Source organism: Salmo salar, chromosome ssa12 (genome assembly GCF_905237065.1).
Source record: "Salmo salar chromosome ssa12, Ssal_v3.1, whole genome shotgun sequence".
Classification (NCBI taxonomy): domain Eukaryota; kingdom Metazoa; phylum Chordata; class Actinopteri; order Salmoniformes; family Salmonidae; genus Salmo; species Salmo salar.
The window spans coordinates 19,404,988-19,423,462 of record NC_059453.1 but is presented as its reverse complement, the minus strand read 5'-3'; the positions used below and the strand labels follow the sequence as shown (position 1 = coordinate 19,423,462).

Genomic DNA, 18,475 nt, shown 5'->3' with positions numbered 1-18,475 from the left:
TGTATAGGAGAGAGAGAGGCTGAGTAAAGTTTCTTACCCCGTTACAACATTTTCCTCGCGCACAGCTGATCCTCCACACCAATACATTCGCGAGCATCGCTAGGAGGAATGCAAGGTAAGTGAATCAGGACTTTGTCAAATGGAAACTGTATAATGACATTGTTATATCTATTGCTGACAAGTCAACTAATTGTTTCCATGAATGCACGCAGATGCAGAACACGTTTTTTTTTCAACCGCTTGCTTCCCCTTTGAATGTATTTTTTCCCCCGTTGGAAATAAGTTACTCTCAACAGAAGCCAACTCAGCAGTGTTCTGTGCATTTGCGCCTGAATGGAAACGAGAATAATATTTTCGAAGATGCATGTTGCTACAAGTAATTATTTGCTTAAGCTTTGTATAAGGATGTGTTCCATATAAATGTATGCTGTGCGTCTGTAGACGTGGCTGTTAGAATGAATCCATTCTGACAGAACGACCACCGGGTACTGTAGGCGTTCTCTCTCTCTCTGGGTCAATTCTACAATGTTGACAGAATAACATTGTCATGAACATACGAACAACATAGTCAGTAGGCTATACAAATATTTGCATACAACACGGTACATTTGCATTTGATGTAAAAAAAACATATATATGTATATTATTTGTTGGCTTTTGAACTTGCCTGAACTGTAGTCTAGGTAGGCTATAGCCAAGCTACTGACGTATAACGTATTAAGTTATTTATAACTGATTACTTTAAAGTATGAGGACAGATGCTAAAGACACTTAAAAGGGCAATCTGCGGTTCCAACAACAAAGCAGGGCACCCGCCACTGTTTTGCAAAAATAGCTTTAAAAATGTGTGGTGGATAATGAGATCTCGAACTATTTGGGTTCTTCGATGACTGACAGTCTCAATCACCTGGACTCATTTTCTCTCTCTGTTTCTAATACTGTAAAATAAAAATGTGAATACTGTCAGTACTGTTATTTTGATACTAGTGTTACTGTTTATCAATATTGGCACGCCATCGTGCCCAGCAGGGAATGGTCAAACTGTAAAACGTAGGTCATCTCATAACTTCCCACAGAGGGAAACTAAAGCTTCCTCCCTTCTTTCTCGTCATCCTTTCATCCTTTCATCCATCATTCTCACCATTGATCCATCTTAGGAAAGACTGTTAACATTCCAGGAGTTGTGTAAAACACCAGGGATTTCCTCTCTGGCCCTATCGCTCTGTCGCTCTGATTCACACACACACACACACACACACACACACACACACACACACACACACACACACACACACACACACACACACACACACACACATACACACACAAGCACACATACATACACATAGTGCTTGCACATGGACATGCGCACGCACACATATACAGTAAATGCACATGCTTGCATGCACACATACTCCCCTACACACATACACACTCATCCATTTTCGCTCTCTCTCTCCCTTCCTCCAGTCCATCCTCTACAGTGTTGTCCAACTAAACTCTCAACATGTGTCTCTCTCAACCCCCGAGCCAAACCCTTCCCTAAATACTGTGGACTCAAACTGGTCGTAAATGTCAGTAGTGAAATCCAAGTGGGTTTCTCACCTCTCCTCTCCTCAAGCAGGAAGTACCGGGTTTATTCAGGTAAAGGTTTGTGATGCTACTTAGTGTTCATGTCCTACTGATACCTCCTGATGTGACCAGGTCATTCAGAGACCAAGGAAGTGAGAAAACTTAGCCTGCCGCTGATGTTCTCACTAGATGGCCAAGCTGCAAAGTCTATATCGTAAAAAGGTATGGGAAAAGGTTAGCAGTGAGGTTAAGGTTAGGGTTAGGTTTCAAATCCGATTTGAAGAAGATAAATTGTAGAGCTAGGCAGGGCTTCTGTCTTTGCATCTTTGCCAGATAGGGACAACTCTAATGTGGGCTGAGTTTTCTATTACAACCCATAACTCTCTTACATTGCCAATACGTTCTCCTATAAGCTTCAGTCTGGATTACTCCTGCAATTCAGGCTATTCAAGATATTTAACCTGCTTTAGTTAAAGCCAAGGAAATCACTGGTACTGGGAAAATGCTTGTGAACTTTTTTATTTGATCAGATTAGAAGTGAAATGCACAAAGACTCAAGTATTTAGAGTTATGGAAAGCTGCGTCTCGAATGAACCTTTTTCTAACATGATCCAGCTGAAACCTTGAGAATTCTGTTTAGACCCAATCAAATGTGACTACATTTTACATTCTTTACATTTTAGTCATTTAGCAGACGCTCTTATCCAGAGCGACTTACAGTAGTGAATGCATACATTTCATTTCATGCATTTTTTTTTATATTTCTTTTTGTACTGGCCCCCCCGTGGGAATTGAACCCACAACCCTGGCGTTGCACACACCTTGCTGGCATGGCAAACACCATGCTCTACCAACTGAGCAACAGGGAAGACTAAATACACAGTTCCATAGTTTAGGACCTAGAAGGAACTATAGCCCAGTTCCATCACTGGACTGATGGAATGGTCTTGAACAGCATTTACTGTGATGTGGAAAGTCTCCCAAGATTGCAAAGCTCGTTCTCTTCTCCCCCCGATCTTTGTCTCTTGTCTCTTTTCTCCTTCTCTCTCTCTCACTCTCTCCCTTCCCCCCTTCTCTTTCCACCAACCCTGCTCCCTCTCTCTCCTCTCTCTCCTCACTCTACCTCCCTGGCCAATGATGTAACACACAAAGTGATTGGCTGTCTAGGACCTCCAGTATGTCAACCCGGGCCTGATGCCAGAATCAAATTAGAGAGTGAGAGAGAGAGAGAGAGAGAGACAGAGTTAACATGGGTTCTATGGTGTGTGTATACTGGACTTGGTGACCTGTCCCTGTCCCACTAACAGATGTCTTGTAGAGACACTGGGAATGTGTGTCCAACCATGAGCTCATGTGGACATGGCTGGCAGTCAATGTTAATGTTTTCATATGGTTATTTGGTAATGTTTACATGTACAGAGTGGATGTGGTAATGCGGTGGTAATGTTTTCATGTTTAATACAGTGCAGGTGTGAGCATGAGCAGGTAGGTTGAGTGACACACACACACACACAGAACGACACACACACAAACACACACACACTAAAGAGAAGTGATCATGTCCCGTACATGAGCCAATACCAACACATCCAGCTGTCCCTGATCTTACTCATTACCTTACCTTCTCTCTCCCCACATCTCCCTCCCTCCCTCCCTATTTCTCTCTCTTGCTCTCTCTCTCTCTCCCTCCCTCCCTCCCTTTCCCTATCTCTCCCTATCTCTCTCTCCCTCAGGTGTGGTCATCATGTTCGGGGTGTGTCTGTCCGTCCTATTGCTCCTCCCCCTGGCCTCGTCCATCCCCTCCCCCTCCAGACCTCCCCCAAAACTATGCAGACGATGCTGCGACCCCCTGCAGCCCCCAGAATCCTCTGCTGCACGCCCTGCCCACCACGCCGCCGCCACGCCAGAGGTCCACACCTACATCAACATGACCATACTCAAAGGTAAGGGACAAAAAAAAAAAACACACACACACACACACACACACACACACACACACACACACACACACACACACACACACAGACACACATCAGTACATTATCAGTATCTTAGATGACCAACCTCAAAGGTACAGTACAAAGAAACATCCCAACAGACCAGATGAGATATAGGCATTGCCTTAGAGCAACGTTTCCCAAGCCAGTCCTCCAGAACTAGCCTTTATAAGGATGTAACAGCTTATTGAAAAGAAGACACTTGGCAGGATCAGTAATCAGCCAGGCCAACATTCTAAAGAAGAAAGAACACACACAGAAGACACAGGGAATCAAACCGAACACACACACACACACACACACACACACACACACACACACACACACACACACACACACACACACACACAGACACACTCTTCAAAGAGATAAAGGCCTTGTGTTAAATTTCCAAGCCTTATTCCTTTAAAATAGTCCAGGAGACATGTCATGTATTGTTTCATCTGGTGTGTGTTTGTGTGTGGTTATGGGTTTATCTGTGTTCTGTGATAGAGATTCCATGTCAGGTTTAGCTGACCCCTGACCCTATCCCAAAAACAACAGGTAGTTACGTTTCTCTCACTTAGAAGTGTGGCACACACATGGACATGCACACGCGCACAATAAAAAAAAACTCTAGATTAATTGAAATCCTTGTTTGGAGGGAGGGAGGGAGGGAGGGAGGGAGGGGGGGAGGGAGGGAGGGACCGTGGGAGGGAGGGAGGAGGGAGGGAGGGAGGAGTGGGAGGGAGGGAGGGAGGGAGGGAGGGAGGGAGGGAGGGAGGGAGGGAGGGAGGGAGGGAGGGAGGGAGGGAGGGAGGGAGGCTCCCAGAAGGCAGTATTCACCTGGCACTGAACCTGATGATGTGGCTGAAACACACACACAGATAAATACACACCCACACCCTCATATAATCAAGCAGTGCAGTGTGGGAGAGGATTGATATTAATACACTGCAACAACCCTGTTTAGTTAGAAAAGAGGCACTAGCAAACTATATGAAGACTATATATAGAGAGACTAACTATATAAAGACTATATATGGAGAGACTAACTATATAAAGATGATTTATATACAGACTTACTATATAAAGACTATATATATAGAGACTAACTACAAAAATACTATATATATAGAGACTAACTATATAAAGACTATATATATAGAGACTAACTACATAAAGACGATATATATAGAGACTAACTATATGAAGACAATATATAGATACTAACAATATAAAGACTATATATATATAAACTAACTATATAAAGACGATATATATATAAACTAACTATATAAAGACTATATATATAAAGACTAACTATATAAAGACTATATATATATAAACTAACTATATAAAGACGATATATAAAGACACTACCTATATAAAGACTATATATATAGAAACTAACTATATAAAGACTATATATATATAGAAACTAACTATATAAAGACTATATATATAGAAACTATATAAAGACTATATATATAGAGACTAACTATAGACAGACTATACATATAGACTAATTATAGCTAACTAAGTCTAACTATTTAAAGACTATATATATATGGAGACTAACAATATAAAGACTATATATAAAGACACTACCTATATAAAGACTATATATATAGAAACTAACTATATAAAGACTATATATATATATAGAAACTATATAAAGACTATATATATATAGAAGAAAAGACTAATAGTAATAAGTAACTTTTAAAGACTATATATAGAGACAAACTATATAAAGACTATATATACATAGAGACTAACTATATAAAGACTATATATAGAGACTAACTATAGCTGACTAAGTCTAACTATATAAAGACTATATATATAGAGACTAACTATATAAAGACTATATATATATATAGAGACTAACTATATAAAGACTATATATATAGAGACTAACTATATACAGACTATATATTGAGAGACTAACTATATAAAGACTATATATGGAGAGACTAACTATATAAAGATGATTTATATACAGACTTACTATATAAAGACTATATATATAGAGACTAACTACAAAAATACTATATATATAGAGACTAACTATATAAAGACTATATATATAGAGACTAAATACATAAAGACGATATATATAGAGAGTAACTATATGAAGACAATATATAGATACTAACAATATAAAGACTAAATATATATAAACTAACTATATAAAGACTATATATATAGAAACGAACTATATAAAGACTATATATATAGAGAGACTAACTATAGACAGACTATACATATAGACTAATTATAGCTAACTAAGTCTAACTATTTAAAGACTATATATAGAGACTAACTATATAAAGACTATATATACATAGAGACTAACAATATAAAGACTATATATAGAGACTAACTATAGCTGACTAAGTCTAACTATATAAAGACTATATATAGAGAGACTATATAAACACTATATATATAGAGAGACTAACTATATAAAGACTATATATAGAGACTAACTATATACAGACTATATATTGAGAGACTCACTATATAAAGACTATATATAGACTAACTATATAAAGACAATAAATATATATATAGAAACTATATAAAGACTATATATAGAGAGACTAACTATATAAAGACTATATATAGAGAGACTAACTATATAAAGACTATATATAGAGACTAACTATATACAGACTATATATTGAGAGACTAACAATATAAAGACTATATATAGACTAACTATATAAAGACAATATATATAGAGACTAACTATATAAAGACTATATATAGAGACTAACTATATAAAGACTAAATATAGAGACTAACTATATAAAGACTATATATATAGAGACTAACTATATAAAGACTATATATATATATATATATATATATATAGAGACTAACTATATACAGACTATATATAGAGACTAACTATATAAAGACTATATATAGACTAACTATATAAAGACAATATATAGAGAGACTAACTATATATAGAGACTAACTATAGCTGACTAAGTCTAACTATATAAAGACTATATATGTAGAGACTAACTATATAAAGACTATATATATATATATATATATATATATATATATATAGTGACTAACTATATAAAGACTATATATTGAGAGACTAACTATATAAAGACTATATATGGAGAGACTAACTTTATGAAGATGATATATATAGAGAATAATTATATAAAGACTATATATATAGAGACAAACTATATAAGACGATATATATAGAGACTAACTATATAAAGACTATATATACAAAGAGACTAACTATATAAAGACTATATACATAGAGACAAACTATATAAAGACGATATATATGGAGACTAACTATATAAAGATTATATATACATAGAGACAAACTATATAAAGACTATATATATAGACTAACTATAGCTGACTAAGTCTAACTATATAAAGACTATATATATAGAGACTATATAAACACTATATATATAGAGACTAACAATATAAAGACTATATATAGAGACTAACTATATACAGACTATATATTGAGAGACTAACTATATAAAGACTATATATAGACTAACTATATAAAGACAATAAATATATATATAGACACTATATAAAGACTATATATAGAGAGACTAACTATATAAAGACTATATATAGAGAGACTAACTATATAAAGACTATATATAGAGACTAACTATAGACAGACTATATATATATATAGACTAATTATAGCTAACTAAGTCTAACTATTTAAAGACTATATATAGAGACTAACTATATACAGACTATATATTGAGAGACTAACTATATAAAGACTATATATAGACTAACTATATAAAGACAATATATATAGAGACTAACTATATAAAGACTATATATAGAGACTAACTATATAAAGACTAAATATAGAGACTAACTATATAAAGACTATATATATAGAGACTAACTATATAAAGACTATATATATATATATATAGAGAGACTAACTATATACAGACTATATATAGAGACTAACTATATAAAGACTATATATAGACTAACTATATAAAGACAATATATAGAGAGACTAACTATATATAGAGACTAACTATAGCTAACAAGTCTAAATATATAAAGACTATATATATAGAGACTAACTATAGCTGACTAAGTCTAACTATATAAAGACTATATATGTAGAGACTAACTATATAAAGACTATATATATATATATATATATATATATATATATATATATAGTGACTAACTATATAAAGACTATATATTGAGAGACTAACTATATAAAGACTATATATGGAGAGACTAACTTTATGAAGATGATATATATAGAGACTAATTATATAAAGACTATATATAGAGAGACAAACTATATAAGACGATATATATAGAGACTAACTATATAAAGACTATATATACAAAGAGACTAACTATATAAAGACTATATACCTAGAGACAAACTATATAAAGACGATATATATGGAGACTAACTATATAAAGATTATATATACATAGAGACAAACTATATAAAGACTATATATATAGAGACTAACTATATAAAGACTATATATAGAGACTAACAATATAAAGACTATATATAGAGACTAACTATATAAAGACGAAATATATAGCGACTAACTATATAAAGACTCTATATACATAGAGACAAACTATATAAAGACTATATATATAGAGACTAACTATATAAAGACAATATATAGAGACTAACTATGTAAAGACGATATATATAGTGACTAACTATATAAAGACTATATATATATATATAGAGACTAACTATATACAGACTATATATAGAGACTAACCATATAAAGACTATATATACACTAACTATATAAAGACAATATATAGAGAGACTAACTATATATAGAGACTAACTATAGCTAACCAAGTCTAAATATATAAAGACTATATATATAGAGACTAACTATAGCTGACTAAGTCTAACTATATAAAGACTATATATGTAGAGACTAACTATATAAAGACTATATATATATATATATATATATATATATATATATATATAGTGACTAACTATATAAAGACTATATATTGAGAGACTAACTATATAAAGACTATATATGGAGAGACTAACTTTATGAAGATGATATATATAGAGACTAATTATATAAAGACTATATATATAGAGACAAACTATATAAGACGATATATATAGAGACTAACTATATAAAGACTATATATACAAAGAGACTAACTATATAAAGACTATATACATAGAGACAAACTATATAAAGACGATATATATGGAGACTAACTATATAAAGATTATATATACATAGAGACAAACTATATAAAGACTATATATATAGAGACTAACTATATAAAGACTATATATAGAGACTAACTATGTAAAGACGATATATATAGTGACTAACTATATAAAGACTATATATAGAGACTAACTATATAAAGACTATATATAGAGACTAACTATATAAAGACGAAATAGCGACTAACTATATAAAGACTATATATACATAGAGACAAACTATATAAAGACTATATATATAGAGACTAACTATATAAAGACTATATATAGAGACTAACTATGTAAAGACGATATATATTAGAGACTAACTATATAAAGACTATATATAGAGACTAACTATATAAAGACAATATATATACATAGAGACTAACTATATAAAGACTATATATAGAGAGACTAACTATATAAAGACTATATATAGAGAGACTAACAATAAAGCTAACTATATAAAGACTATATATGGAGAGACTAACTATAGACAGACTATATATATATATATAGACTAATTATAGCTAACTAAGTCTAACTATTTAAAGACTATATATAGAGACTAACTATATACAGACTATATATTGAGAGACTAACTATATAAAGACTATATATAGACTAACTATATAAAGACAATATATATAGAGACTAACTATATAAAGACTATATATAGAGACTAACTATATAAAGACGAAATATATAGCGACTAACTATATAAAGACTCTATATACATAGAGACAAACTATATAAAGACTATATATATAGAGACTAACTATATAAAGACTATATATAGTGACTAACTATATAAAGACTATATATATATATATATAGAGACTAACTATATACAGACTATATATAGAGACTAACCATATAAAGACTATATATAGACTAACTATATAAAGACAATATATAGAGAGACTAACTATATATAGAGACTAACTATAGCTAACCAAGTCTAAATATATAAAGACTATATATATAGAGACTACAGGACTAAGTCTAACTATATAAAGACTATATATGACTACTATATATATATATATATATATATATATATATATAGTGACTAACTATATAAAGACTATATATTGAGAGACTAACTATATAAAGACTATATATGGAGAGACTAACTTTATGAAGATGATATATATAGAGACTAATTATATAAAGACTATATATATAGAGACAAACTATATAAGACGATATATATAGAGACTAACTATATAAAGACTATATATACAAAGAGACTAACTATATAAAGACTATATACATAGAGACAAACTATATAAAGACGATATATATGGAGACTAACTATATAAAGATTATATATACATAGAGACAAACTATATAAAGACTATATATATAGAGACTAACTATATAAAGACTATATATAGAGACTAACTATGTAAAGACGATATATATAGTGACTAACTATATAAAGACTATATATATAGAGACTAACAATATAAAGACTATATATAGAGACTAACTATATAAAGACGAAATATATTGAGCGACTAACTATATAAAGACTATATATAGACAAACTATATAAAGACAATATATATATAGAGACTAACTATATAAAGACTATATATAGAGAGACTAACTATGTAAAGACGATATATATAGTGACTAACTATATAAAGACTATATATAGAGAGACTAACTATATAAAGACTATATATACAAAGAGACTAACTATATAAAGACTATATATAGAGAGACTAACTATATAAAGACTATATATAGAGAGACTAACTATAGCTGACTAAGCCTAACTATATAAATACTATATATGGAGAGACTAACTATAGACAGACATATATATATATATAGACTAATTATAGCTAACTAAGTCTAACTATTTAAAGACTATATATAGAGACTAACTATATACAGACTATATATTGAGAGACTAACTATATAAAGACTATATATAGACTAACTATATAAAGACAATATATATAGAGACTAACTATATAAAGACTATATATAGAGACTAACTATATAAAGACTAAATATAGAGACTAACTATATAAAGACTATATATATAGAGACTAACTATATAAAGACTATATATATATATATATAGAGACTAACTATATACAGACTATATATAGAGACTAACTATATAAAGACTATATATAGACTAACTATATAAAGACAATATATAGAGAGACTAACTATATATAGAGACTAACTATAGCTAACCAAGTCTAAATATATAAAGACTATATATATAGAGACTAACTATAGCTGACTAAGTCTAACTATATAAAGACTATATATGTAGAGACTAACTATATAAAGACTATATATATATATATATATATATATATATAGTGACTAACTATATAAAGACTATATATTGAGAGACTAACTATATAAAGACTATATATGGAGAGACTAACTTTATGAAGATGATATATATAGAGACTAATTATATAAAGACTATATATATAGAGACAAACTATATAAGACGATATATATAGAGACTAACTATATAAAGACTATATATACAAAGAGACTAACTATATAAAGACTATATACATGGAGACAAACTATATAAAGACGATATATATGGAGACTATCTATATAAAGATTATATATACATAGAGACAAACTATATAAAGACTATATATATAGAGACTAACTATATAAAGACTATATATAGAGACTAACAATATAAAGACTATATATAGAGACTAACTATATAAAGACGAAATATATAGCGACTAACTATATAAAGACTATATATACATAGAGGCAAACTATATAAAGACTATATATATAGAGACTAACTATATAAAGACTATATATAGAGACTAACTATGTAAAGACGATATATATAGTGACTAACTATATAAAGACTATATATAGAGAGACTAACTATATAAAGACTATATATACAAAGAGACTAACTATATAAAGACTATATATAGAGAGACTAACTATATAAAGACTATATATAGAGAGACTAACTATAGCTGACTAAGCCTAACTATATAAATACTATATATGGAGAGACTAACTATAGCTGACTAAGTCTTACTATATAAGGACTCTATATAGAGAGACTAACTATAGCTGACTAAATCTAACTATATATATACTATATATGGAGAGACTAACTATAGCTAACTAAGTCTAATTATATAACGATTATATATAGAGAGACTTAACAAGAATGGTGTTCATGGGAGGACACCACGGAAGAATCCACTGCTCTCCAAAAAAAACATTGCTGCACATGTGAAGTATGCAAAAAGCATCTGGATGTTCCACAGCGCTACAGATGAAATATTATGTGGACAGATTAAACTAAAGTTGAGTTGTTTGGAAGGAAGGAACACACAACACTATGTGTGGAGAAACAAAAGCACAGCCCACCAACATAAAAACCTCATCCCAACTGTAAAGTATGGTGGAGGGAGCATCATGGTTTGGGGCTGCTTTGCTGCCTCAGGGCCTGGACAGCTTGCTATCATCAACGGAAAAATGAATTCCCATCAAGACATTTTGCAGGAGAATGTAAGGCTATCTGTCTGCCAATTGAAGCTCAACAGAAGTTGGGTGATGCAACAGGACAACGACCCAAAACACAGAAGTGGCTTCAACAGAAGAAAATGCTCCTTCTGGAATGGCCCAGTCAGAGTCCTGACCTCAACCCGATTGAGATGCTGTAGCATGACCTCGAGAGCAGTTCACGCCAGACATTCCAAGAATATTGCTGAACTGAAACAGTTTAGTAAAGAGGAATGGTCCAAAATTCCTCCTGTGTTTTACATATCGTAAACTCGTCAACAGAGATGTTAACATGTTTCAGAGATTTCTGTAAGTCTTTGGCTGACACTCTAGGATTATTCTTATCCTCATTGAACGTTCTGCACTGTGCTCTTGCAGTCATCTTTGCAGGACGGCCACTCCTAGGGAGTGGTGAACTTTCTCCATTTATAGACAATTTGTCTTACCGTGGACTGATGAACTTTAAGGCTTTTGGAGATACTTTTGTAGCCCTTTCCAACTTTAGGAAAGTCAACTATTCTTAATCTGAGGTCTTCTGAGATCCCTTTTGTTCGAGGCATGGTTCACATCAGGCAATGCTTCATGGGAATAGCAAACTCACATTTTGTGAGTGTTTTTTATATTGCAGGGCAGCTCTAGCCAACGTCTCAAATCTCATCTCATTGATTGGACTCCAGGTTATCAGAGTATTGACTCCAATTCATTTTTGGAGAAGTCATTAGCTTAGGGTTTCACATACTTTTGCCTTCCTACACTGTGAATGTTCAAGTGATGTATTCAATATAGACAAGAAAAATACAATAATTAGTGTGTTATTAGTTTAAGCATACTGTGTTTGTCTATTGTTGTGACTTAGAGGAAGATCAGATCATATTTTTTGACCAATTTATGTAGAAATCCAGGTAATTCCAAGGGTTCACATACTTTTTCTTGCAACTGTATATGGAGTCGCTAACTAAGTCTAAATATATGGAGAAATGACTCTCTAAAAGTGGTATTGGTTATCATAAAGCACAATGTCCAGATGCTTTTCAAATTCTTGTCCTACTGATAGTAATCATGGCTTGAAGGCTTAACTACAGATCTAGGATCAGTTTACACTATCCTAACCCTGACCATCACTATCTAGACATCAGGAAGAATACTGACCTCACATGAGTGCTAAGAGGCGACTGTATCTACAGCATGATCATTTAAACAGGACCTGGACAAGAGGGGGCCTGTTTAGATCATGTGGTTAAAGCATCAGAGACGTCCATATATGGTCAATGGGTGTGGAAAATCCACCAAGCCATCGAATAAGGAAGCACACACACACACACACACATACACACCAGAAGTGAGGTATTTCCTTGCTCATGCTATCTCAGAAAGGTCTAGACAACATATGTTCTTTCTCTTTCCCTCCCCAGGTGATAAAGGTGACAGAGGAGATAAAGGCATGCCAGGGAAAAATGGTAAAGAAGGTCCCCATGGTTACCGGGGTCCCATGGGTCCTCAAGGGAATAAGGGCCAGGCGGGCGCCCCGGGAGATGCCTGTAAGCCGCAGCACTCCTCCTTCTCTGTAGGGAGACGTAAATCCCTCCACAGTATAGACTACTACCAGGCCCTGGTGTTTGACACAGTGTTCGTCAACCTCTACGAGCACTTCAACATGTTCAAAGGTAATTGAAGAACCACAAGGAGGACACACACACTGTTTTATTTTGTATTTTATTTTGTACCTCTTTTTCTTCCAAATTTCATGATATCTATTTGGTAGTTACAGTCTTGTCCCATCACTGCAACTCCTGTACGGACACGGGAGAGGCGAAGGGCGAGAGTGTCCTCCGAATCACGGCCCTGACAAGCCGCGTTGCTTCTTGACACTCTGCTCGCTTAACCTGGAAGCCAGCCGCACCAATGTGTCGGAGGAAACACTGTACAACTGGCGACCGAAGTCAGCGTGCAGACACTCGGCCCGCCACAGGAGTCGCTAGAGCGCGATGGGAGAAGGACATCCCGGGCGGCCAAAGCCTCCCCTAACCCGGACAACTCTGGGCCAATTGTGCGGTGCCTCATGGGTCTCCCGGTCGCGGCCGGCTGCGACACAGCCTGGGATCGAACCCAGATCTGTAGTGATGCCTCTAGCACTGCGATGCAGTGCCTTAGACCGCTGCACCACTCAGGAGGCCCCACACACTTTTTTACACATGTTCGAAGGTCAATTCTACTGCTTCGTCCGCGGCGTCTACTAGTACTCCGGTGTCTCTAGGGTGTTTGTTCCAGCCCAGCACTAATAATAAAAAAACACCTGATTCTAACACTTTCTCTTCTCTCAAGGTAAATTCTACCTCTTCATCCCATGATCAACTTCTTCAACATCACTTATTTGCAGGTTTTTTGTTCCAGCCCAGCATTAAAACACCTGACTCTAACACTAACTAATCACTTTCTCCTCCTTTCTCTGAAGGTAAATTCTACTGCTTCGTCCCAGGTATCTACTTCTTCAACGTGAACATCCACACGTGGAACTTCAAGGAGACCTACCTCCACCTGATGCACAACGATAAGGAGCAGGTGATCCTGTACGCCCAGCCCAGTGAGAGGTCCATCATGCAGAGTCAGAGTGTTATGATGGACCTGGCGCTGAACGATGAGGTGTGGGTCAGGCTCTACAAGAGGGAGAGGGAGAACGCCGTCTATAGTGATGACGTGGATGTCTATATTACCTTTAATGGATACTTGGTGGCGCCTAGTGTCCAGTGATCAGAGTGGAGGAAGAGGGGGAGGAAACTCTGTGTTGGATTTTGGTTGTTTAAAGTAAAGGAGGAAAGAAGAGAGAGAGGGAACTTGCGCCGGTGTTGGATTTTTGATTTTGCTTGTGCCTATATTGCCTTCAGTGCTCACCAAATTCAAATTGAAACTGGGTTGATTTTGGTTGTCCCTTTGTAGTGCCTTCAGTGCTCACCAAATGGAAACTCTGGGTTGATTTTAGTTGTTCCTTTGTAGTGCCTTCAGTGCTCACCAAATGGAAACTCTGGGTTGATTTTAGTTGTTCCTTTGTAGTGCTTTCAGTGCTCACCAAATGGAAACTCTGGGTTGGATTTTGTTTGTCCTTCCGTTGTGCCTAAAGCAGCCAATGATACAAATGACCTGCACACATGTTTTCCTCTGCCTTACGATGTATTCCTCTCAGGTATTTTGATTGGGGAGGATTGTGGCCACTAATCAATGAGATCGAGATCACTATGCAGTGTTGTGTAGTCCCAGTGAGAAAAATTGGTTGAAAATAAGTAACTTTTTAACCTTTTCAACATCTTTTCAACATATTTTTTTACCAATGTCTTTTCAATGTCTTTTCAGTGTCTTTTCAACATCTTTTGCTCATAGGGTGGTTTTGGGACTAGACGTGAATGGACCCTGCATTGAACTGTTGCTATGGTGACCTCGAGGAAAGCTTTAAAAGTGAAAAAGGAGAAAATGCCAGCCATATCAAATGAATATATAGAGATTGTTGAGTAAGTAATGCAAGATTGTATTGATATATATATTGATAACTCAGTGTTATGTGTTTTTATAGAGATTTACGTTAAGCTGCAGAGCAGCTTGTAACATGTAAATATTTGTATAGATTTTTGTTACCTAAAACGTTTTATCACTAGACTGGGTGCCAGTTGGTCTTTGCTTTAGCTGAACTGTTGTTGTTGTCACGTCCTGAACACAATAAGGTACTGTTGCTGAATGCAGTTTGAAAAAGTTCTGCATCCAGGCTGGGCTTTCCCTAACCCTATACCACCAAAATCTGAAAATACTGAATTCCATTGTATCAAAACAACACATACTGAATCAGAAAAAATATAAACCATACAATAATTTCTAAAACCCATTCAAACTAGAAGCCCATTCTAAACCAGACCTTCTAGAACCATTACTCCCCATTGTCAGTTGAGCAGGTTGAACAGGTGCATTCTATCTTTCACCTAGAGGTTATAGGTCAAACCCTGAGCCCCCTGACCCCTGCCTGTTTCCCACCGTTAGAGTATACAACCCGTCATTGGTGTCAATATTAGAATATGAAATAGTATTGCAATAAATGGGGAATAGGGTGCCAAAAGTAGTGCACTATATAGGGAATATAAGGTGTGTCCTAGTATGTCATATTAGTGCACTATGTAGGGAATATAAGGTGTGTCCTAGTATGTCATAGTAGTGCACTATGTAGGGAATATGGGTGCAGTCTGAGATGATCAGTTTTGTTTGACAGCTCCAATGAAAAACCCAACTAAAAGCTAAAGAGAGGGAAAGAACATCTCCATGTGTGGTTTGGATGGTGATGGTTGAATTGGTTGCCAGATGGATGACCATATCTCTCCTATTACTGCTAATTCCATCCCCAGTCCACAGGGACTGGGGCTAAACTGGAGATAGAGGAGAGACCAACTGGTGAATTAGGCCATGACTAGATAGCTTTGTAGCCAATTAGAATAGGCTTTACTGGTGTAGTTCCCTAGGCAATAGCTCTGTAGCCAATTAGAAGAGGCCTTACTGGTGTAGTTCCCTAGGCAATAGCTCTGTAGCCAATTAGAATAGGCTTTACTGGTGTAGTTCCCCAGGCAATAGCTCTGTAGCCAATTAGAAGAGGCTTTAGTGGTGTAATTCCCAAGTCAATAGCTCTGTAGCCAATTTAATAGCGTACCATAGTGATGTACATCCTATGGCTGTTGTACTGTAAGTACCTATTTCCTGGATATCACTCAAAACCAAGAGCAGAAGTTGACACAGTTGGTTTGCTGTACCCAGGAGGCAGAACAGCATAAAGCATTGTGGATTGGGTTATTACCATGTGCCCCAAAACACAGCTATTTATAACCTCGTTCAAACAATTGTTCTGTTTCCTACGCGTCTCTACGAATGCAGATGCATTTTTTAAAACTAGCCTGGTCCCAGATCAGTTTGTGCTGTTTGCCATGACAATGACCATTGCAAGACAGTACAAACAGATCTGGAACCAGGCTACAGTAAAAGTGAAAAGCAGCCAAACTCATGTTCCTTCCTAGATGCATTTTATTAGTCCTATTAGACGGTTGTGTAGTTCTCTTGTATTTACAGCACTTAGAGCCTTTTATACCATCATTAAAGACATGGACCCAGTTCATAACAGTAACTGCTCTATCTGAGGTAAACAGTAAAGTAGCTTTGAATCGCCCCACTATCCTATAAACGCCATGCTCTATAAAATGAGCCATAAAGTAAGTTGTGGTGTTGTGTTACCTGTGAAATAGTGTTGCTAAAACTCCTGCAGTTACTGCTGTTAGAGTTCAAGGTTTAGATGGGAGGGCGGCTGGGAGCAGTTGGTATGACAGGCTATGACAGGTTATGACGTATGTTGTATCATGCTCGTGGCATGTTTACAAGCCAGGTTTCTGGAGAAGGGTTCAAGCAGAGTGATAGCGAGAGTTTTCAATGACGTCAATGACGTCCGATTTCCCCCTGCGTTAAAGTAAGTCACAGCTTTCTCTCTAACACCCTCGCTATCTCTCTCTCTCTCTCCCTCCCTCTCTCTCTCTCTTTCTCCCTCCCTCCCTCTCTCCTCTCTTTCTCTCTCTCTCCCTCTCTCTCCCTCTCTCTCCCTCTCTCTCCCTCTCTCCCTCTCTCCCTCTCTCTCTCTCTCTCTCTCTCTCTCTCTCTCTCTCTCTCTCTCTCTCTCTCTCTCCTCTCTCCTCTATCCCTCTCTCGCTCTTGCTCTTCCTCTCCCTCTCTTGCTCTCTCTCTCCTCTCTCCCTCTCTCTTGCTCTCTCTCTCCATCTCCCCCCTCCCTCTCTCGCTCTCTCTCTCTCCATCTCTCTCTCCCTCTCTCTCTCTCTCTCTCTCTCTCTCTGTCGGGGCTGTTTTTCTTTAAATCAGTAACAGGAAGCTAATGACAACCAGACCCCTGACTGACCGCACTACCCTGAGAGAAGAGGGAAAGAGGGGGAGAAGAAGGAGACAGAGAGGGAGAGGAGAATAGTAGAGAGGAAAGGAAAATAGGGGGCAAAAGGAGAGAGAAAGAAGGAGGATGAGAGAAAGGGAAATGGGGAATGGAAGAGAGAGAGAGCAAGCGAGAGGAGACTGCATTCTAATGAGAGAGAAGGAGAGA

At 35.4% G+C, this 18,475-nt stretch overlaps 1 protein-coding gene across 1 annotated transcript in view; it reads left to right on the top strand.

Annotated features, from left to right (window-relative positions):
- Positions 1-18,000, top strand: part of LOC106564378 (complement C1q tumor necrosis factor-related protein 1) — an 18,674-nt gene extending 674 nt beyond the window's left edge. The window contains exons 1-4 of the mRNA XM_045690985.1: positions 1-115; positions 3,306-3,515; positions 13,770-14,021; positions 14,810-18,000. The exon at positions 1-115 is cut by the window's left edge and continues 674 nt beyond it. Of these exons, the coding sequence (XP_045546941.1) occupies positions 109-115; positions 3,306-3,515; positions 13,770-14,021; positions 14,810-15,105 (765 nt within the window). The 5' untranslated portion in view covers positions 1-108 and the 3' untranslated portion in view covers positions 15,106-18,000. The remainder of the gene's footprint in view (positions 116-3,305; positions 3,516-13,769; positions 14,022-14,809) is intronic.
- Positions 18,001-18,475: the final 475 nt, after the last annotated feature.